This window comes from Chlorocebus sabaeus, chromosome 6 (genome assembly GCF_047675955.1).
Source record: "Chlorocebus sabaeus isolate Y175 chromosome 6, mChlSab1.0.hap1, whole genome shotgun sequence".
NCBI classification, from domain to species: Eukaryota; Metazoa; Chordata; class Mammalia; order Primates; family Cercopithecidae; genus Chlorocebus; species Chlorocebus sabaeus.
The window spans coordinates 21,943,661-21,967,222 of NC_132909.1; the positions used below are offsets into that span (position 1 = coordinate 21,943,661).

At 40.7% G+C, this 23,562-nt stretch overlaps 1 protein-coding gene across 16 annotated transcripts in view; it reads right to left on the reverse strand.

The window, feature by feature from the left end:
* ZNF568 (zinc finger protein 568) overlaps positions 1-23,562 on the reverse strand; it is an 83,953-nt gene continuing 60,391 nt past the window's right edge. For all 16 annotated transcript variants that reach the window (XM_073016576.1, XM_073016574.1, XM_037991247.2 and 13 more), the window contains 3 exons: positions 12,289-12,412; positions 11,559-11,654; positions 1-6,773 (listed from right to left, as the gene is read on the reverse strand). In XM_073016576.1, the coding sequence (XP_072872677.1) occupies positions 5,371-6,773; positions 11,559-11,654; positions 12,289-12,412 (1,623 nt within the window). In that variant the 3' untranslated portion in view covers positions 1-5,370. The remainder of the gene's footprint in view (positions 6,774-11,558; positions 11,655-12,288; positions 12,413-23,562) is intronic.

Genomic DNA, 23,562 nt, shown 5'->3' on the forward strand with positions numbered 1-23,562 from the left:
TGTGAAGCTCATGTATATGGAGGGCCGTTTTTCTTTTTCTTTTTTTTTTTTGAGACGGAGTCTCACTCTGTCGCCAGGCCGAAGTGCAGTGGTGCAATCTTGGCTCACTGCAACCTCCGACTCGCTGGTTCAAGCAATTCTCTTGCCTCAGCCTCCTGAGTAGCTGGGATTACAGGCATGTGCCACCACGCCCAGCTAACTTGTACTTTTAGTAAACACAGGGTTTCACCACATTGGCCAGGCAAGTCTCGATCTCCTGACCTTGTGATCCACCCGCCTCGGCCTCTCAAAGTGCTGGGATTACAGGCGTGAGCCACTGCACCCGGTCGACTTCATTTTTTTTTTTTTTTTTTTTTTTTTTTAAATAGCTGACTTATTTTGGATGCTGTCCTTTTCCAAGTTTGGTAAAAGGGTAAGGATAGCCTCACAGCCATGACTTTTGTATCTTCAAGAGGTAGAAGACTGTAAGATAATTTCTCTAGCACTAGAGAAATTATGTGGTGTAGCTCTTTAATCAGTTTCTTCTTGGTTCTTATTCAGGAAAATAATACTTTTCTAGGATTTCACACATACTATAAAAAGCTGAATATAAACATACACTATAAAATGCTGAATGTAATGTGTTACATATACTTTACTAAATCAAAGTTGTATATTTCAACTATATATAAGAAAATGCTTTTTCTACAATGTCAGATGTACTATAAAAAGCTGAATATAAACTTTGCTAAAGTTGAATGTGTGTGTATATAAAAATGTCTTTAAAGATAATTTTCCAGGACTCAGATATATTGTAAAAAGTGGAGTATAAACTTACAACATATGAAGGCGGGCACAGTGGCTCATGCCTGTAATCCCAGCACTTTGGGAGGTTGAGGCAGGCAGACAACTTGAGGCCAGGAGTTCAAGACCTGTCTGGGCAACATGGTGAAACCCTGTCTCTACCAAAAATAGAAAAAAATTAGCGGGGCATGGTGGTAGGTGCCTGTAGTCTCAGCTACTCGGGAGGCTGAGGCACAAGAATTGCTTGAACCTGGGAGGTGGAGGTTGCAGTGAGCTGAGATTGTGCCACTGCACTCCAGTCTGGGCAACAAGGCAAGACTCCATCTCAAAATAAATAAATAAAATAAAATAAAATAAAATAAATAAATAAAAATAAACTTACAACAACTCATGCACCAAGTCCAGGGAAAGGGCAGTTCTTAATTGTTTCATCATATCAACAATGTTGGCTGGGAGTAGTGGCTCATGGCTGTAATCCCAGCACTTTGGGAGGCTGAGGTGGGAAGATCATGAGGTCAGAAGTTAGAGATCAGCCTGGCCAACATAGTGAAACCTCGTCTCTACTAAAAATATAAAAATTAGCCGGGCATGGTGGCGCGCGCCTGTAGTCCCAGTTACTTGGGAGGCTGAGGTAGGAGAATCCTTGAACTCGGGAGGCAGAGGGTGCAGTGAGCTGAGATTGCATCACTGCAATACAGCCTGGGTGATAGAGTGAGGCTCCGTCTAAAAAAGAAAAACAAAACAAAACAAAACAACAATATCAAGAACACACATAATTCCAACTTATTCCGTGCCAATCTCAGACTCTTGATTCTCTGCTTGCAAAATGCCTACAATTCCAGGTGTCACGGTGACATACAGACATATATCTTGTATTTAAGCAGACCATTTTCTCCCATTTTGTTAGGAAACAAAATTTAACTGAAACCCATTTACAGACTTTTGCACAGATCTTCTGTATCCAGGGCTATTATAGGTGTGACCAGATGCAAGGCAAGCTAGGAGATCAAATATCTGGCATTGACAGACTCAGGAGAGCAGCAGGCAATCCTGCCAAAAGGAGAATGGTTAACACCAATGAATATGCAACTAACTATGCTTGAGTTTCTTTTTTTTCTTTTTGAAACGGAGTCTTGCTCTCACGCCCAGGCTGGGGTGCAGTGGTGCGATCTTGGATCCCCGGGTTCACGCCATTCTCCTGGCTCAGCCTCCTGTGTAGCTGGGACTACAGGCGCCCGCCACCACACCTGGCTAATTTTATTTTTGTTTTTTTAGTAGAGACGGGTTTTCACCGTGTTAGCCAGGATGCTCTCGATCTCCTGACCTCGTGATCCGCCCGTCTCGGCCTCCCAAAGTGCTGGGATTATAGGCGTGAGCCACCGTGCCCGGCCTAGTTTCTTCTTTATAGGGTGCAATGCTTTTCATTTCAAAGTCTTGTGTTTTGTTTTTGCCTTCCATTAATTTTTCTAGAGCTTTTCTACATCCAAGGGTTGAATGCTTATTCATTCACTCTCATTCCTTGGATCATTCACACATTCCTATGATCAAATATTTACTGAGAAACTGCTAGGAACAGGGAGCACACAGGGTGAAATCGGAATGAATCCTGGTCCTTAACTGGCCGTTTTCTATACATATTAATTTTCTTGAGAGTATAGCTTTGTTCACACCCTATACATTTCCATACGTATTCCCTTTGTCATTCATTCCTAATAAGGCCTGCCTTGACATCTTTTTTTTTTTTTGAGATAGAGTCTGGCTGTCGCCCAGGCTGGAGTGCAGTGGTGCGATCTCGGCTCACTGCAACCTCTGCCTCCCCGGTTCAGGCGATTATCCTGCCTCAGCCTCCTGAGTAGCTGGGATTACAGGGGCCTGCCACCACGCCTGGCTAATTTTTGTATTTCTAGTAGACACGAGGTTTCACCATGTTAGCCAGGATGGTCTCTGTCTCCTGACCTCATGGTCTGCCCACCTCAGCCTCGCAAAAGTGCTGGGATTACAGGCGTGAGCCACCTCGCCTGGCCAAGACGGAGTCTGGGCGAGGATGGAGTGCAGTGGTGCGATCTCGGCTCACCGCAACCTCCCGCTCCGGGTTCAAGCGATTCTCCTGCCTCAGCCTCCTGAGTAGCTGGGACTACAGGTGTGAACCACCACGCCCAGCTAATTTTTGTAGTTTTAGTAAAGACGAGGTTTCACCATGTTGGCAAGGATGGTCTTATGTCCTGACCTCGTGATCCACCCTCCTTGGCCTCCCAAAGTGTTGGGATTACAGGCGTGAGCCACTCCACCAGGCGGACATCTTTTTTAATATAAAAATTACTTATACAGGTAGTTTTCAAATTTTCTAGTGGAGAAATGAATTTTGATTAGGGCTGTATTATTTTTTAATTCTGCAACCTCTGCCTCTCGGGTTCAAGCGATTCTCCTGCCTCAGCCTCCCAAGTAGCTGGGACAACCGGTGCACACCACCATACCCGGCTTAGTTTTTGTATTTTTAGTAGAGATTGGGTTTCACCACTTTGGCCAGGCTGGTCTCGAACTCCTGACCTTAAGTGATCTGCCTCCCCTTGGCCTCTTAAAGTGCTAGGATTACAGGCGTGAGCCACCGCACCCAGCCTTTTGAAAAGTTTTAATAAATCATCTAAATCTTCCACCTGACTTCACAGCAACTCACTTTTATTCTACTGAGTTTCTTTACATTATGAATCCCCTAGTAAGGCAAAAGGGTGAGCTATAAATAAAGGCTTCACAGTATTAAATTTTTCTCCAGAAGGAATTACCTAGCCTTCAATAAAGAAAAAGAGATGATGCAAGATGTTCCTATAGTCACTGCATATATATAAGTCCTTCCTCTCAAGTCTAATAATGCACGATTAAGAAAATAACAAAGAAAAATAATAAATGCCTTCATTTAGCACACTTTCAACACTAGACAGACACTGCTTTAAATAATATAAATGTATTTAACCCTCACAATGCAGCTAAGTAATATGGTGCTAACAGTACTAATTTATAAATGAGACTATGTAGATGCAGTTAATAAAATTCACCCTAAAAGAAATGTTATAATGATGAGGGTGAGTAAAAAGTAAACAGTGGTTAAATTCTTTCCCACATTGATTCAGCTCCAGTTAATTTTAGAGAATTAGCTTGCAAATATTTAACAAGATTTATGTGGGGTGAAAGAATCTGCTGAATTTTAAATACTACTATAGGCTTCCTCAAGTACTGTCAGATGAATACTTTGTTAGCTAAAGCAAATTGGTGTCCCATATATATGGCCTTTATATTTTGGTTTTTTTTTTTTTTTTGGAGATGGAGTTTCACTCTTGTTGCCCAGGCTGGAGTGCAATGGCGCAATCTCAGCTCACTGCAACCTCCGCCTCCCAGGTTCAAGAGATTCTCATGTCTCAGCCTCCCAAGTAGCTGGGATTACAGGCATGTGCCCCCATGCCCAGCTAATTTTGTATTTTTAGTAGCGATGGGGTTTCACCATGTTGATCAAGCTGGTCTCGAACTCCTGGCCTCAAGTGATCAACCCACCTCAGCTTCCCAAAGTGCTGGGATTACAGGCATGAGCCACCATGCCCGGCCCCATCTTTTTTTTTTTTTTTTTTTGAGACAAGAGTCTCGCTCTGTCACCCAGGCTGCTGTGCAATGGCATGATCTTGGCTTACTGCAACCTCTGTCTCCTGGGCTTAAGCAATCCTCCTGCCTCAGCCTCTCAAGTAGCTGGGATTACAGGCGTGCACCACCACGCCTAGCTAATTTATTTTATATTTTTTGTAGAGACAGTGTTTCACCATGTTGCCTGTGTTGGTCTCAAACTCCAGGACTCAAGCAATCCACACACCTTGGCTTCCCAAAGTTCTGGGATTACAGGTGTGAGCCACTGTGCCCAGCCTGCATATATATACACGTATATATATATGTATTTACTTATTTTTCGAGACGGAGTGTTGCTCTGTCACCAGGCTGGAATGCAGTGGCACGATCTCAGCTCACAGCAACCTCTGCCTCCTGGATTCAAGTGATTCCCCTGCCTCAGCCTCCCAAGTAGCTGGGATTACAGGAACGCACCACCATGCCCGGCTAACTTTTTGCATTTTAGTAGAGACGGGGCTTCACCATGTTGGCCAGGATGGTCTCGATCTCCTGACCTTGTGATCCACCCACCTCAGCCTCCCAAAGTTCTGGGACTACAGGCGGAAGCCATCCGCGCACGGCCTGCATTTATATTTTGAATCATCTGATTTCCCCTAAGGGCTAATGACTGCTGCTGAGAAAGGTCTGAACGATTAACTTCTCTCAGCACATTCACTGCCCTCCTCTCCCCGTTATGAATTCCCTGAGGTTGACTTGGTTCTGAGCCACCAAAAAGGTCTCCCTACTTTCTTTATATTCATGGAGTTCTTCAATTTTTCCCCAGTTGTATCATGATGTGTAATAAATTCTGAAACACAAATAAATCCCCGCTAATTCGTAACATTTATAAGGTGTTTCACACTTAGAATTATAGGGTTTTTTTTTTCCAAATCAGTATGAATTTTCTCATGTTAATCAAATTCTGAGCCATCCCTCATTTCTTCATTCACTCCTGGTTCCTGAATGAATTCTTTGATGTTGACTAAGGTGTGAGGCCCGAATAAAGGCCTTTCCACACTGCTGACATTCATATGGTTTCTCACCAGTATGAATTTTCTGGTGTCGACTAAGTTCTGAACCACGACCAAAGGCCTTCCCACACTCCGTACACTCATAGGGTTTCTCACCAGTGTGACTTCTCTCATGATGAGTGAGCTCTGACCTTCGAATAAAAGCCTTCCCACATTCCTTACACTTATGGGGTCTCTCCCCAGTGTGAACTTTTTGATGTCGAACAAGTTCTGTGCTACAAGTAAAGGCCTTTCCACATTCCTTACACTCATAGGGTTTCTCACCAGTGTGAGCTCTCTGATGTCGGGTAAGTTCTGAGCCACGACGGAAGGACTTCCCACATTCCTTACACTTAAAGGGTTTCTCCCCAGTATGGACACTCCGATGTCGAATAAGATGTGAATCAGAGATAAAGGTTTTCCCACATTCCTTACATTCATGGGGTTTCTCACCAGTATGAATTCTTTGATGTAGACTCAGCTGTGAGGCACAACTGTATACCTTCCCACACTCCTTGCATTCATAGCGTCTTTCACCAGTATGGATTATCTGATGAAGGCTCAGTTGTGTGTCATAACGAAAAGCCTTCCCACATTCCTTACATTTATGGGGTTTCTCACCAGTATGGATTCTTCGATGTCGAAAAAGGTGTGAGGGACGGGTAAAGGCCTTCCCACACTCCTTACATTCATAGTATTTCTCATCAGTATGGATCCTCTGATGTAGATCAAGCTGTGCGGTGGATGGAAAGGCTTTCCCACATTCCCTACACTTATAGGGTTTCTCGCCAAGATGCATCCTCTGATGCTGACTAAGTTGTGAGCTGGAATGAAAGGCTTTCCCACATTCCTTACATTTATGAGGTTTCTCTCCAGTATTAATGCTCCGAGGTTGAGTAATTCCAGAATCACGATTAAAGGCACATTTGTTATTTTCACTATGGTTTTTGCTTTCATTAAGCCTCTGATGCTGAATCAAGTCTGATCCACTGTTAAAGATTTTCCTATATTCTCCACATTCAGGGTCTTTTTCCTTATTATGAATTATTTCATGTTGAATAGGACATGACTGGCACCTGAAAGCATTCCTACATTTCCTGCATTCACAGGATTTCTCTCCAGTATGAATCCACTGATGTTCTCTATGGGCTGTGCACTGCATGGAAGTAAATGGTATTACAGCTTGTCTGAAATGTCCCTCCTGGAGACCCTGTTGTTTCTCCACCTGGCATCTGATTTCTCTGATAACTCTGACCCTCTCCTGTTGCGGTGATCTAATTTCATAAATGTTTTCCTTTGGAGATAAATTCTTGGTTTCTCTTCCAAACTCCCAATCTGTAAAATAACAAGAAAGAAAATGGGAGGTATTTTCACATTGCAGGACAAAGAAAAGTTCTGAAGTAGAAATGACAAACTAAAAATAGTTAATAAACAATTCTTTACACTGCAATTTTAAAAAAAAAGGGAAGTGAAAAATGAGAAAATGAGGAGCTTTTGGGTTCAAGCGATCTGCCCACCTTAGCCTCCCAAAGTGTTGGGATTACAGGTGTGAGCCACTGCACCCAGCCACATCTCTGATACTTTTAAAGACCCTTGTGATTACACTGGGCCCACTTGGATAACCTAAGATCCTCTCCCCAACTGAAGTTGAGCAGATTTGCAACCTGAATTCCCCCTTACCATGTAAGGGTAACATGTTCACAAGTTTCAGAGATTCGGATATGGACATCTTTGAGGGGGTCATTATTCTGCCAATATTGGCTTATAATGTATAAATATGTAATATGTATGACAATAATAGTACAAAGAAGGGAGGTGGGAACAGAAGTATTTTGGAGCAAAGTATTTATATAAGATTAAAGTTAAGTTAATATTAATGCAAACTAGATTGTTTTAAGTTGAAATGCTAATTATAATCTTGAAGGCAACCAGCAAGAAAATAATTTCAAAGACTATTGTACAAGAAACAATATAGGAACAAAAATGGTACTCTAGAAAATATTTAGGTAATATAACAGAAGGTAGTAATGGAAGAATAGAGGAATAAAACAATAACAACACAAATAGAAAACAAATACCACAATACCAATTGTAAATCCCACCCCATCAGTGTATTAAATGTAAACATATTAAATACTACAGACTTTGTTAAACACTACAAGAAGAGGTTGGCAGGATGGATTTTAAAAAATGTGATCCAAGTATATGCAATCTACCAGAGACACACTGTTTTTGTTTTTGTTTTCTGAGACACAGTCTCACTCTGTCACCCAGGCTGGAGTGCAATGACGTGATCTCAGCTCATTGCAACCTCCACCCGCTGGGTTCAAGTGATTCTCATGCCTCAGCCTCCTGAGTAGCTGGGACTATAGGCACGGGCCACCATGCCTGGCTAATTTTTTGTATTTTTAGTAGATACAGGGTTTTGCCATGTTGGCCAGACTGGTCTCAAACACCTGACCTCAATTGATCTGCCCACCTCTGCCTCCCAAAGTGCTGGGATTACAGGTATGAGTCACCATGCCCAGCCCCCGAGACAAACTTTAGATTCAAGGACACAAATAGTTGAAATGAAAAAATGGAAAAAGATATACCATGCAAAGAGTAACCACAAATGAGCTAAAATAGCATTATTAATACCAGACGAAATAAACTTTAAGACAAAAATTGCAACCAGTGAGAAAAAAGGATATTTTGGCCGGGCATAGTGGGTCACGCTTGTAATCCCAGCACTTTAGGAGGCCGAGGTAGGTAGATCACAAGGTCAGGAGTTCAAGACCAGCCTGGCCAACACAGTGAAACCCTGTCTCTACTGAAAATACAAAAATTAGCTGCATGTGTTGGCAGGCACCTGTCATCCCAGCTACTCGGGAGGCTGAGGCAGGATAATCACTTCAACCCGGGAGGTGGAAGTTGCAGTGAGCAGAGATTGTGCCACTGCACTCCAGCCTGGGCGACAATGCTAGACTCCATCTCAAACAACAACAACAACGAAAACAAATCAGAAAAAAGGGTATGTTATAATGATAAGAGGATATAATGATAGAAAACTGTAACAGTTGTAAGTATATATACACCTAATAACACAGGCCCAAAATACGTAAAGCAAGAATTAAAGACAGCAATAGACAATTGAACAAATTGAAGACTTCAATACTTTACTTTCAATAATGAATAGAATAGCTAGGCAGAAGATCAACAAGGAAACAGAAGGCTTGAAAAACACTATAAACCAATTAAACTTAAGAAAACATTTGTAGACTACTCCACTCAACAACAGGAGAATACACATTTTTCTCAAGCATGTACGGAACATTTTTCAGGTTAGACCATATATTAAGCCATAAAACAGCCCTCAATAAATGTAAGAGGATTGAAATCACACAAAATATGTTTTGCAGCTACAATGGAATGAACTTAGATATCAACAGCAGAAGGAAATTTGGGAAATTCACAAACATGTGAAAATTAAATAACATACTCCTAAATAACCAATGTGTTAAAGAAGAAATCACGAGGAAAATTAAAAAATATTTTGAGATAAATGAAAAGTCAATATACCAAAACTTATGAAATGCAGCTAAAGCAGGGCTTACAGGGAAATTTACAGCTAAAAACACCTATATTAACAACAAGAAGAAAAAAAAAAACCAGAGATATCTCAAATCAACAATCTAACTGTGTATTTTAAGGAACCAGATAATAAAGAATAAACAAAAACATAAAGCTTCCAGAAGGAGAGAAATAATAAAAGATAACAGCAGCTATAAACAAAATAGAGAATAGAAAAACAACAGAGAAAATCAATGAGACCAAAAGTTGGTCCTTGGAAAAGATCAACAGAATTGGCAAATCTTTGGCTAGATTGACCAACAAAAAAAGAGAGAAGTCTCAAAATACTAACATCAGGAATGAAATAGGAGATATCACTACTGACCTTATAGAAATAAAAAGGGTTATAAGGAACCCCTATGAATAACTATATGCCAATAAATTAAACAACTTAGACAAAATGGACAAATTCCTAAAAAGACCCGAAACTACCAAAATTGACTCAAGAGGAACCTGAATAGACCTATACCAAATAAAGAGATTGAATTAGAGTAAAAAAATCCAGGCCGGGTGCGGTGGCTCACGCCTGTAATCCCCCAGCACTTTGGGAGGCCGAGACGGGCGGATCACAAGGTCAGGAGATCGAGACCCTCCTGGCTAACATGGTGAAACCCTGTCTCTACTAAAAATACAAAAAAAAAAATTAGCCGGGCGTGGTGGCGGGCACCTATAGTCCCAGCTACTTGGGAGGCTGAGGCAGGAGAATGGCATGAACCCAAGGCGGAGCTTGCAGTGAGCCGAGATTGCACCACTGAACTCCAGCCTGGGCGACAGAGCAAGACTCCGTCTCAGAAAAAAAAACAAAACAAAAAAAATCTTCCCACAAAGAAAAGCCCAGGAGCAAATGGCCTCACCCAACATTAAAGAAAACTTAATATAAATCCTTCATGAACACTTCAAAAAGACAGAAGACAAAGAAACATTTCCTAATTCTGAGGCCAGTATTACCCTGATACCAACCAGACAAAGCAAAGATATCACAAGAAAACTACAGACCAGTATCTTCAACAAAAAAGACCAAACCAGATCCAACAGCTTAGAGAAAGGATTATATACCACATCCAGTAAAATTTATCCTACAAATGCAAGGTTGGTTCAACATCCAAAAGTCTATCAATGTAATCAAACATATTAATACAACAAAGGACATAAACTACAGATGTCTTAATAGATGCAGAAAAAGTAACGGAAAAAAGTATTCTAAAATCCTTTCATGACAAAAATACTCAACAAACTAAGAGAAGAAGGGAACCTATATACAAATGTTCATAGCAGCTTTAGTCATACATAGTAGCCTAAAAGTAGAAACAACCGAAATGTCTACCAACTGATGAATGAACAAAATGGTAATATCTATACCATGGAATACAATTTGGCAATATAAAAGAATGAGACACTGGTATATGTTACACTATGGATGAACTTTGAAAATATTCTGGTAAGTGAAAAAAGCCAGTCATAAATTATATGTTGTGTGATATCATTAATATAAAATGTCCAGAACAGGCACATCTATAAAGACAGAAAGTGATCAGTAGTTGCTTGGGGCTGGGTTTGGGGAGTGACTGCTAACGGGTATGGCGTTTCATTCTGAGTGATGAAAATGTTCTACAATTAGACTGTTGTGATGGTTGCAAACTGACTAAAAATTACTGAACTTTAAATGGATGAATATTATGATATATGAATTTTATCTCAATAAAACTGTTTTTAAAAGTCAGGACAAAATTGGACCCAAAATGCAAGTAAAATGGTTGTCATAGGGGAAGAAAGAAGGCACTTGCGCTCTGAAATGAGGCGGAAGTATTATAGGAGGTGAGCAAGAAAGCCTGGTAAATGGAGCTGAAACATCCTTACTTTCTTTTTTTTTGAGATGGAGTCTCGCTTTGTCACCCAGGCTGGAGAGCAGTGGCGTGATCTCGGCTCACTGCAACCTCTGCCTCCTGGGTTCAAGCAATTCTCCTGCTTCAGCCTCCCAAATAGCTGGGACTACAGGCACCTGCCACCATGCCCAGCTAATTTTTGTATTTTTAGTAGAGACAGGGTTTCACCATATTGGTCAGGTTGGTCTTGAACTCCTGACCTCGTAATCCACCCACCTTGGCCTTTTTTTTCTTTTTGAGATGGAGTCTTGCTGTGTTGCCCAGGCTGGAGTGCAGTGGTGCAATCTCAGCTCACTGCAACCTCTGCCTCCCAGGTTCAAGCAATTCTCCTGCCTCGGCCTCCTGAGTAGCTGGGATTACAGGCATGCACCACCAGGCCCGGGTAATTTTTTTGTATTTTTAGTAGAGACGGGGTTTCACCATGTTGGTCAGGCTGGTCTCGAACTCCTAATCTCAAAAAAAAAGCCTTCCAAAGTGCTGGGATTATAACATCCTTACTTTCTCCTCCCAATCTCAAGCATTTTTAGGTAGCTTTCCTACCAAAATCCCCAAAGTGCTGCCTTCTCACAGATGAGCTAAGTGACCAACTGCTATGGCTTCCCCATTCCGGTTCATCATCACTCACCTGGACACCATTCTTTTGTCTCATTCCTCTTAACCAACCAGGGCTCTTTCTTCTGCTCCAATAAGGAGATCACATTTGGCTTAGTATCAGAAAGCCCTGCTCAAACACAAAGGGAACAAGGTTTTGCTGTGGGTGTCAGAATTAAAAATCAGTCCCTAATTATCAAGAAAGAGGAGCAGGTAGATTTTTGTTTTTTTTTTTTTTTTTGAGACGGAGTCTCGCTCTGTCGCCCAGGCTGGAGTGCAGTGGCGCAATCTCGGCTCACTGCAAACTCCGCCTCCCGGGTTCACGCCATTCTCCTGCCTCAGCCTCCCGAGTAGCTGGGACTACAGGCGCCCGCCACTGCGCCCAGCTAATTTTTTTCTATTTTTTAGTAGAGACGGGGTTTCACCATGGTCTCGATCTCCTGACCTTATGATCCGCCCGCCTCGGCCTCCCAAAGTGCTGGGATTACAGGCGTGAGCCACCGCGCCCGGCCGGAGCAGGTAGATTAAGGGTCAGAAGAAGGAGTGAAGGTCAGAGCACCAGGGAAGATAAAGGTGCCTACTGGAACAGCCTATTTCCAACTTCACAAGAGACAAACCATTCTTTTAGTGAGCAAGAAACATGAACTCATCCAGGTACTTGAAAAGCACTTGCGACAAACTCAGAAAAAAGAACCTAAGAATTCCAGAAGGCCAATTCTGTGTTTGGCGGGGCAGGGGGTGTGCAGAGGGGCAAATAAAGTTACCCAGTAAGACCAGGTTGCCATAATTTTCCAACATTACATCTCGGTACAAATCCTTCTGAGCAGAGGGCAAGCATTCCCACTCCTTTTGAGAGAAGTAAATGACCACATCTTTGAACTTCAAGCCCTGAAATCACAAATAAATATACCATTTGTGAAATTCATGGACAAAATCTTTAAGACAATATAAAAGAAAATGGAGAAAGCAATTCAGTAGGGAAGTTCCATTAGGAAAACAGGCCATACAGGCCCCTTCAACATGGATGGGTCAGTGTGGAAACAAGGGTGATCAGGGTCAAGTGCCCACATGGTTCTTGGGCATGCCTACTCCTGCAGAGGTAGCCTCTAGGCACTTCCATTATCCACCCACGTCGGAGAATAAACTAAGTCCATGTAAGTGGTTTTTCCCAATTAAATGAAACTGTGCTTGCAAGTACACAGCACACCCTATGTTAAGCACGCAAGCTTCTCATTGCCTCTTCCTCTTTCCCATTCAATAAATTAAATCCTAAATCAGTTTTCTACATCACCATTCTTAAATAGACAGCAATTTTACTGGCTGCATGATTCCTCATATTATGTTCTTATTTTGAGGAAGTTGGTTGGAGAAGTTCCCTAAAGGTTCTTTTGCAGTTATAATAGTCATTATTTTTCAACAATTTATTTTATTTTTATTTTATTTTATTTTATTTTGAGACAGTCTCACTCTGTCACCCAGACTGGAGTACAGTGGAGCAATCTCAGCTCACTGCTACCTCTGTCTCCCAGGTTCAAGTGATTCTCCTGCCTCAGCCTCCTGAGTAGCTGGGACCACAGGCATGGGCCACCACACCTGGCTAATTTTTGTATTTTTAGTAGAGACAGAGCTTCACCATGATGGCCAGGCTGGTCTTGAACTCCTGGCCTCAAGTGATACATTCACCTCGGCCTCCCAAAGTGCTGGGATTACAGGCATGAGCCACCGTGCCTGGTCATTTCTCAACAATTTGTACATCTGGCTAAATTGTTCCTGTTACCACAAATGTCCCCAACCATACTCTCCTTGTTCCTTAGCTACCAGAACTGATGGAGAAAGATCCAGACTCACAACGATGTCACATGAGGTGCGCACATACTACACAAGTTCAAAATGGACACACTTTATCCACACACTTTATCCATCTGGCACAGACTCCTTGGGAATATCCTGTAACTCCATACAATCTACATATCTCAGGATATCCCTGATCCTAAAATCCTCAGACAGCTAGAGATACTGGCTGATACTGAGACTGCAATACAATAAATCAACATCAATTCCTTTCTTGTCTAATTAGAAAACTCAAGTTTGCAACATGTGATTCCACTTAACCATTCATTTCCACTTCATCAAATCACACCTCCAAGAAAGGAGGTATGAAAATTTCCATCAAGGATTGGTTTTCCTACTCCATCAGTACTCTTGGTGGAAGAATATGAATCTAAAAAATGCTAATCCTAGTATAGTGGCTCACTCTTGTAATCCCAACACTTTGGGAGGCCAAGGTGGGAGGATTGCTTGAGCCCAGGAGTTCAAAACCAACACAGTGAGATCCTGTTTCTACAGAAAAATCCAAAAATTAGCTGGGCAAGGTGGCACATACCTGCAGTCCCAGCTACTTGGGAGGCTGAGGCAGGAGGAGTTCTTTGAGCCTCGGAGGCTGAGGCAGCAGACCCATGATTGTGCCGCTGCACTCCATCCTGGGTGACCGAGCAAGACATTGTTTCAAAAAACCAGAAATGCTAAGAGGTTTGCTGATAAATACCTAAACAGTTCTTGGAGAACAGAGGAGCCCTTAAGAGACAGCAGCCTTGGCCCGGCACGGTGGCTCACACCTGTAATCTCAGCACTTTGAGAGGCCGAGGTGGGTGGATCACCTGAGGTCAGGAGTTTGAGATCAGCCTGGTCAACATAGCGAAACCCCGTCTCTACTAAAAATACAAAAATTAACCAGGCATGGTGGCGTGTGCCTGTAATCCCAGCTACTAGGGGGGCTGAGGCAGGAGGATCGCTTGAACCCGGGAGGCGGAGCTTGCAGTGAGCCGAGATCGTGCCACTGCACTCTAGTCTGGGCGACAGAGCCAGACTCCGTCTCAAAAAAAAAAAAAAAAGACAAATGAGTAGATGTACAGAAGAGAGATTAAGAAGATAATGTGAGACAGCTTAATAGATATTTAACTGAAGTTCTAGAAGGAGAAAGGAGAATTAAGAAAATGGCAGTATTGGAAGACAGGACAGCTAAGAAATTTTCAGAACTGGCAAAAGCAGATTCAGGAAGCCCAGTAAGTCTTAAACAGAATAAATAAAAATAAATTCATGCCTAGACAATCAGACCAAAACTGCAGAGCACTAAATACAAAGAGAATACGTGAAAAGCAATTTGGGAATAAAGGTAGATCATCTACATAAAAAAAAGTCTGATTGACAGACGACTATTTAACAACAAAAATGTAAACCGGAAGACAGCGAATGTCCCAGTGTAAGGGTAGAATACCTTTCACAAATGAGGGAAAATAAAGACATTTAAAAAAAAAAACCAAAATCAGAGAGAAATTTACTATTTACTTCCATATAAAGGAAAGTGATCCCAGATGGAGAGCCTGAGATGTAAGAAAGAATGGTGAACCAAGAAAGTGGTAAATACATGGATAATCTAAACTAACACTCAATACATAAAATAAAATTTTCTTATGGGTTAAAAAAAGATAGAAGAAAAATACCTGACAATAATGTAAGTTGTTTGATTAGTTAGAATATATCCTACTTCCTTATTTATCAAGAACATAAGAATATTTTTTAGTTTTAGACACTAGTAAGTTAAGAAAGTGTATTAAAATTTCTAAGGTAACTACTAAATAAACACAAATAGCTTATAACTTTCAAACTCACAGAAGGGAAAATGAAATGAAGATAATGAAATACAGAAAAGGGTGAATAAAAAGCACAAAAATGATACCTTCAATTATATCACTAATTACAAGCACTGTAAATAGACTAAATACTCTTGTTAAAGAACAAAGTTGGTCAAAGTTGTCAAAAACCAAAGCCCAGCTCTCTGCTGGTTATTAGAGACACATCCAAAACATAAATATTCAGAAAGATGAAAGTTAGAAAAGGATAACTTTATGCTTAAATAATAAATAATATATACATATTATATATACATATACATATGCATAAATGAAATAGAAACTAAGAGACAAACCCTAATCATAATGGCAGATTTTAACAAAACACTAGAAATAACTAATAGATACAACAGACAAAAAGTCAATAAAAACAGAATATTTAGATACCAAAATTATTAACCTTGATCTAAAGGCTGCATATAGAACAATGCACTTAATTCAAATAACATTCTTCTCAATCATATGTGGAAGATTTTGAAAAACTGACCACCCTGGACCTTAACGCAAGAGAAAAACGTTTTGCATGAATGAATACATACTAAGAAAACGATGCAATACTAAGACACGACTGCCTTATGGGCAGGGGGAGGATGGGGCTAGTAAATGGCATAGAAGAAAGGGAATAAACAAATAATCTGAAAAGAGTGGCCTTGCTCACACCATTGATAATATGAGTACTCCAAGATCCCACCATGGGAAAAAGAAAAGGAAAACTGATATATTTTATGAAGCTAGACCAGAGGTCAGCAAACTTTTTTTGTAAAGGGCCAAATAGTAAGTATCTTAGGCTCTGTGGGACATACCATCTCTGCTGCAACTCCTCAACTCTTCCATGCAGCACAGAAGCAGCCATAGATGTTACATAAACGGATTAATGTGAGCCGGGCGCGGTGGCTCAAGCCTGTAATCCCAGCACTTTGGGAGGCCGAGTCGGGCGGATAACGAGGTCAGGAGATCGAGACCATCCTGGCAAACACGGTGAAACCCCATCTCTACTAAAAATACAAAAAAACTAGCCAGGCGTGGTGGCGGGCGCCTGTAGTCCCAGCCACTCAGGAGGCTGAGGCAGGAGAATGGCGTGAGTCTGGGAGGCGGAGCTTGTAGTGAGCCGAGATCGCACCACTGCACTCCAGCCTGGGCGATACAGCCAGACTCCATCTCAAAAAAATAAATAAATGGATGAATGTGGTTATGTTCCAGTAAAGCTTTATTTATGAACACTAAAATTTGAATTTAATACAATTTCCATGTGTCATAAAATATAATTCTTTTGATCATTTCCCCCAACCACTTAAAAATGTAGAAAACAATCTTAGTTCACAGGCCAAGGCCACAGTTCTCCTGGGATAGAGTAACTTGTTAAAGACATTATGAAGAACTGAAATTACTGGCCAGTCTTACACATGCCACAGATTTGAAATTCTAAGCAAGTTATTAGCAAACTGAATCCAGTAATATGTAAAAATTCATCACACATCATGGCTAAGTTAGGTTCTTCCCAATAAAAGGTTCTTCCAATAAAATGATACTGGAAATAAATTAAAATTATTAGGCACATTAACAGATTAAAAAGAAAACACTTAGGATCATTTCTTTTTTTTTTTTTTTTTTTTTTGAGATGGAGTTTTGCTCTTGTTGCCCAGGCTGGAGTATAATGGCGCGATCTTAACTCACTGCAACCTCTGCCTCCGAGGTTCAAGCGATTCTCCTGCCTCAGCCTCCCAAAGAGCTGAGATTACAGGTGCCCACCACCTCGCCTGGCTAATTTTTGTTGTTGTTGTATTTTTAGTAGAGACAGGGTTTTGCCATGTTGGCCAGGCTGGTCTCGAACTCCTGACCTCAGGTGATCCGCCCAACTCAGACTCCCTAAGTGCTGGGATTACAGGCATGAGCCATCGTGCCTAACCAATCATTTCAATGGAGGCAGAAAAGGCATTTTAGAAATGTAATATTCCTTCATGATAAAAACTTAAGAGCAAATTAGTGATAAAAAGCAATGTCCCTAACCTGATAAAGGACATCTACAAAAAAAAAAAAAACAAGTGCAAACATAAGTAAAAGTGAAGTATCTAAAACTGTGAATAAGACAGGGTTCCCATATTCACCATTCAAAACTGTTCTGGGAGGTGGAGCCAGTGCAGCAAAGTAAGAATTAAAATAAGGTTAAAAAAGAAGGAAAGAAATCAATACTAATAGACAAAGACAATTATTTACAACTAAAACGTGTCTTTATTCATCAATGATATGATCAAGTTGCATGATCCCACATCCAAAAGAATCTACAAGATGTGAGAATAAATAGGAGTTAAACAAGGTGGGGGGATATAAAATTAATATCTCAACATCAACTGCAATAATCTGTCATGGGAGTTTTAAGAAAAAAAAAAATCAATGGCAAGTCTATATACCAGAAACAGTGAGAAAATTATATTATATTTATTTTATTTACTTTTTTTTTTGAGACTGGGTCTCGCTCTGTCACCCAGGCTGGAGTGTAGTGGCATAATCATAGCGCACCGCAGCCTCATCCTCCTGGGCTCGAGTGATTCTCCTACCTCAGCCTACCAAGTAGCTGGGACTACAGGCATGCACCATCATGCCTGGCTAATTTTTTATTTATAGTACAGATGGGGTCTCGCTATGTTGCCCAGGCTGGTCTCAAACTGCTGGGCTTAAGTGATTCGCCTGCCTCGGTCTCCTTAAGTGTTGGGGTTACAGGTGTGAGCCACAGCACCCGGCCTATATTCTAAAATGAATGTCATCTAAGAAAACCACAACACATAAAAATACCTAGAAATAAAATTAACAAAAGATGTGTAAGACTCTAATTATAAAATATTATTAAAACCATTTCACAAGACTCAGATAAGCAGAGTTATTTAGAGGCAGAGGAAGACTCAATACTGTAAAAATGTCAACTTTCCCCAAATTGATCAAAGGTTTAGTGCATTACAAATCATTATCCCGGCTGGATTTCTACAGAACTTGATCGGTCAATTCTAAAATGTATATGAAGCCAAAGCCTAGGAACAGCTAAGACCTTTCTAGAGAACAGGACCATGGTAGCAGAATGTGACTTACCAAATATCAGACATTACTAGAATGCAGTCTTTAGGCGGTATGGTTTCAATAGACAAACAGACTGGCAGATTAGAAAGGAGAGCCCAGAATAGACCAACATATATATAGGGAAACTTAATTTATGACAGAACTGCCACTCAAGTACAGAGACAGGAGGACTGTGTAGTAAGGAATGTGGCCTCCAAAAAGAGGTCTGGCCTTTGTCCTAGCTCTTGGGAAGTAACCTCGAAACACTTCGAATTTCCTGAGTGATAGGAATGACTTTGTTATTTATGGTGGGCCCCTAAGACCATGTCTGTCAGTTTATGCTCATGAGATGACTAGGGCTTGGGGCTGGCCACACCTACCTCTACCATGGTCTTGGGACTTTGAACCATGTGATATCAGCTTGACTTTCAGGCAAGGAGGGAGGACAGATGCTGGAAACTGAGTTCGTGCACCTGGAAAATGATTCAATCGAGGATGCTTATGTAATGAAGCTTCAGTAAAAACTGGGCACTGAAGCTTGAGCGAGCTTCTCTGGTTGACAATACTCTGGGTGTACTGCCAAACATCAATACTGGGAGGCTAATACAACCCAATGTATCCTTTCCCTGTTATAAATGTGACTGTGAATCTAACAGCTTTCAGTGAGTTCTGTGAGTCTTTCTACTGCATTACGATACCTAAGGGTGGTGGTGGTGGAAACACCTGAATTTCTAGCTAGCTGGTCTGAAGTGAGAGTGGTCATGGGAACCCCTTAAGTTGTAGCTGGTGCCTGAGTGATGGCATCTTGTAGGGACTGTTCCCTCAGACCCTGCAGTTTGCCTAATCCTTTACAATAAATTGCCTTTTCAATAAATGATGTTTCAGATATTAGTTATCCAAACGGAAATACCATACCCTACAATTAATTCCAAGTGAACTGAAGACTTAAAAGGCAAAATAATATCATTTATAGAAAACAGGGAGAATATCTTTACTCTTAGGAGAGGAGAGATTTCATACACAAGATGTAAATAAATTAAAGAAAATAGCGTTAAATATGATGGCATTAAAATTGAGAATTTCTACCATCATTTAAAGGTTAAAGTAAGAAAGCATGCACAGCACATATAACTGACAAGGGCGACAATCCACAATACTTAAGAAATGCACACAAAGCATTAAAAGGAACAAAAACTCTGGAAATATAAAAATCAATAGAAAAATCAGAGATGACATAAAATTGTACTTCAGAAAAGAGAAAACATGAACGCCAATAAGCATGAAAATGGTGGTGGGGGGGCTCAACCTCATTTAGTACCAAAATACGCAAATGTGAAATCAAAATAATATATATCAACTCATACCCAAGTGTGGAAAGATTTACAAGTTTAATAATACCAAGTGTTGGTGAGGACATGAAGTAAAAGGAATAGTAAATGAGTATAGTAAACACTTTAGAAAATAGATGGGCAATGTCTAGTAAGGCTGAAAATGCATATAACCTATGAGCTAGCAATTCCATTTCTAGTTACATATTTACAGAAATTCTTGCACAGGATACAATAAGAGGAGTTCAAGAATGTTCACAGGAGTAATGTACACAGTATCAATGAAAAAATGTATTCATACAATGGATGGCTATACAGTAGGATAAGTTTGCAAGGTGAATGAATCTCTTGAACACTTGTTGGAAGACAAGTAACAGAGTTGCAGAAGAATCCAAACAGTATGATTTCTTGACATCAAATTAGAACAGGAAAATAAACACATGGTTAAGACTGTAAAGAAAAACAAGGAAATGCAAAACACAAAATTCAGAATAACAGATATCTCTGACAGCTAAAGAAGGGGATTTGGATTGGGATGATCAAAGCACATATGGGATTTCTAACATTAGCATTCTACCTCTTAACATGGGTGTTCAGTCCCCCTTAATATGTTAAACATGTTCTACTATTCAATATTTAATAAAAGCAGTTTTAAAAAGAGAGTTACAGGCCAGGCGCGGTGGCTTATGCCTGTAATCCCAGCACTTTGGGAGGCCAAAGCAGGCAGATCATCTGAGGTCGGGAGTTTGAGACCAGCCTGACCAACATGGAGAAACCCCGTCTCTACTAAAAAATACAAAATTAGCTGGGCATGGTGGCACATGCCTGTAATCCCAGCTACTTGGGAGGCTGAGGCAGGAGAATCACTTCAACCCGGGAGGCGGAGGTTGAGGTGAGCCGAGATTACACCATTGCACTCCAGCCTGGGACACAACAGCAAAAAAAAAAAAAAAAAAAAATACAGTTACAATATAGTATGATAAGGACTATAAGAGATACAGTAATTGAGACCAAGAGCAACCACAAGACTGACGCAGGCTTCATAGATGCTGGTTCTTGACCTAGGTTCAGTAGAACCTAGAGAAAGGTGTGGCAATGGATAAAAGCCCTTCTTGTGTTTCTTGTACAATGGAGGCATGAGATAGACTGTGTATTCTGGGAACTGCTAGTAGAAACATCACTAGGGTAAAGTCAGAAGGGAGTGGAGAGACGAGGCTGAAAAGAAGGATCAGATCCTGAGACATTTAGACTTGTTCTCACAGATGAAAAGAATTAACTGAGGGGTTTTTAAGCAGGATATGTTGCCTCCCATTAAAAGAATCTTGTTATAGGAAATAAGAAAATAGTGACTTACTTAGGTTGAGGGGTGTGGGGAAAGTTTCACGTAACATGTAGAAAATTAACTAGGACTTAGAAAAGGAACAGAATTCCAACCAGCAGAAAACAGATTGAACAGCACTCCAAATAGAGAGAGCAGAAGATGGAGACCAATTGCATCCTGTGTTTCTGAGGAGCAGAAAGTTAACTGGGATAGCTGATGAGAGGTTCTGAGGGAGGAGTAGAGAGAAGTGATGTTGGAGAACTCCATAGGAGTCAGGACAGGAAATGTTTTGAATGGCAGGTTATACCTGCCAGGACTAAACACATCATCTTTGCTCACAACTTTACTCCAATGCCAGGCTTTGTGCTCTGCTAAATACAGAATGTGCTTTTTAACAAACACACAATGAATGTGAAAGAGCTGGAGATTTATCCTGAAAGTAACAGGCATTCACTGAACAAAATTTAAAAGGTGACATCACTGGGCTATCTTATTGGCAAAGAGTAAAAGTGGAGCCAGGGAGCCCAATTAGTTCAATGTAGCATCTACTCCCACAAGGCAAAAGACAGTGGAGTGAGGCCCTAGTGCATAAGCTCACAGAACAGGAAAAGAAAAGAAGCAATGAAACTGGGCACTTCACTGGATGTTGGGGAGACCAGAAGGTAGGAGCTAGGGGACCCCAGGTTGCCAATGTAAGTGCAGGTGAATTTCCAGTATCATCACATTCCCCAAACTGAAATTATGAGGAAGCCCGTGGTCACAGAGCTAGCAAATGGCAGAAATGGGCTAAGATTCTACCCTTTCATCACAGTGCACAGCCTCCCATTAGCAGGGACAAAGGGCAATGAATATTTTCAGGAGAGAAGACACAGGGAGAAATAGACAGTGAAGGGTTGAAGGGCAAGGGGAACTGAAGCTTCCTCCCCGCCGGTGTGCAGGACATGGATGGGGAGGGGTGGTGATCTTCTGATAATCTTAGGAAGGTTTTGGCCTCTACAGGAATGGGAAGAGAAACTCAACAAATTCCTACAGAATTCTGAAGAAAAGTTAAAGAGAAAGAAACAGATTAATTCAGAATAGAAAATATGTTTCTTTAGTCTTAGAGTGAAAGTAATTCTTGAGGACTGGCCAGAATTAATGAAGTAAGTGCTACATCCAGACATATCCAGGAAAAAAAAAAAAAAAAAACCCTTCAATTTCACATCCTACAAATACCATGCCACTCTTTAAAATATGTTACTCCAAAGTCGCATAAAAAATCTAAATAAACACTCCAAATTTGGAATTTTATAGCCAACATTCTCTGGTCAGATTATCACAGGAGATACCTCAAAGACTAGACTGTTTGGATAAAAGACAACGTATTTGAGGAAAATATAAAAGTAACTATCCTATTTTTGTGGTAGGAAAGACCATCCGGCATAGCATAAAGGGAAAACAATTTAAGAAAAGAGTTGATTTATCTGAATACATGTCTGAAAACTAGATGAATCTAAAAGCACACAAAATAGATGAACTGTGAAAAAATATTTCTAAAACAACTTATAGATGACAAAAAGAAAATATGCTGAATATATGAAATGTTGTTTAAAATAAATTTTAAAAAGATAGCATTCTTTGACAAGTGGGCAAAGGAAATCAGTAGGTGATTTAGAAATCCCAGCTCTACCATTTTTTTTTTTTTTTTTTTTAGACGGAGTTTTGCTCTTGTTGCCCAGGCTGGAGTGCAATGGCACAATCTTGGCTCACCGCAACCTCCACCTCCCAGGTTCAACCGATTCTCCTGCCTCAGCCTCTGGAGTAGCTGGGATTACAGGCATACGCCATGACTAATTTTGTATTTTTAGTAGAGATGAGGTTTCTCCATGTTGGTCAGGCTGGTCTTGAACTCCTGACCTCAGGTGATCCACCTGCCTTGGCCTCCCAAAGTGCTGGGATTACAGGCATGAGCCACTGTGCCTGGCCAGCTCTACCATTTTTAACTGTGTAACTTTGAGGCGAGTGACCTGATTTCCTCAGTAGTCAACTTAGAATAATACTCTATTTCATCGAGTCTGAGATGTCACTGATTATAAGGCCCTTATAACTTTATATACTAGGAAAGAAAAAAAAAATGCCATCAGTGAAACTATGACTTGCCAAGAATTTTTGTAAAGCCCATTTTGATTTCAGAGAGGTTAAAATGTGGAAAAAAGTGCATCAGAGAATGAATGAAATATAGTTATACCTGTCTAATAGGGTTGTTATGTGGATTAAACAAGATCACATCTGTAAAGAACGTCCAACTATAAGTGGCTCAAAGTGCATGCTCAATAAGTTAGCTACTTCTATTAGTAGTATGAACCCACTCTGAAAAAAACAAAAAATCACATGACCACACATACGAGCAGACAAAATAATTTGAAAACATTAATAGTGACGATCTGGATGGTGGTACCATGGATGGCTGACTTAAACTTTCTTTGTGACTCCCTCAAGTTTTCGAACTTTTGCAAAAAGCATATATCACTTTAATCATAAGAGAGCATTCAGGTTATTTCTATCTTGAGGAAAAACTATCTGGAGATAAAGTGGACAGGTAGGCATTCCAGGCTATAAGAAATTGAGGCCAGGCACGGTGGCTCACGCCTGTAATTCCAGCACTTTGGGAGG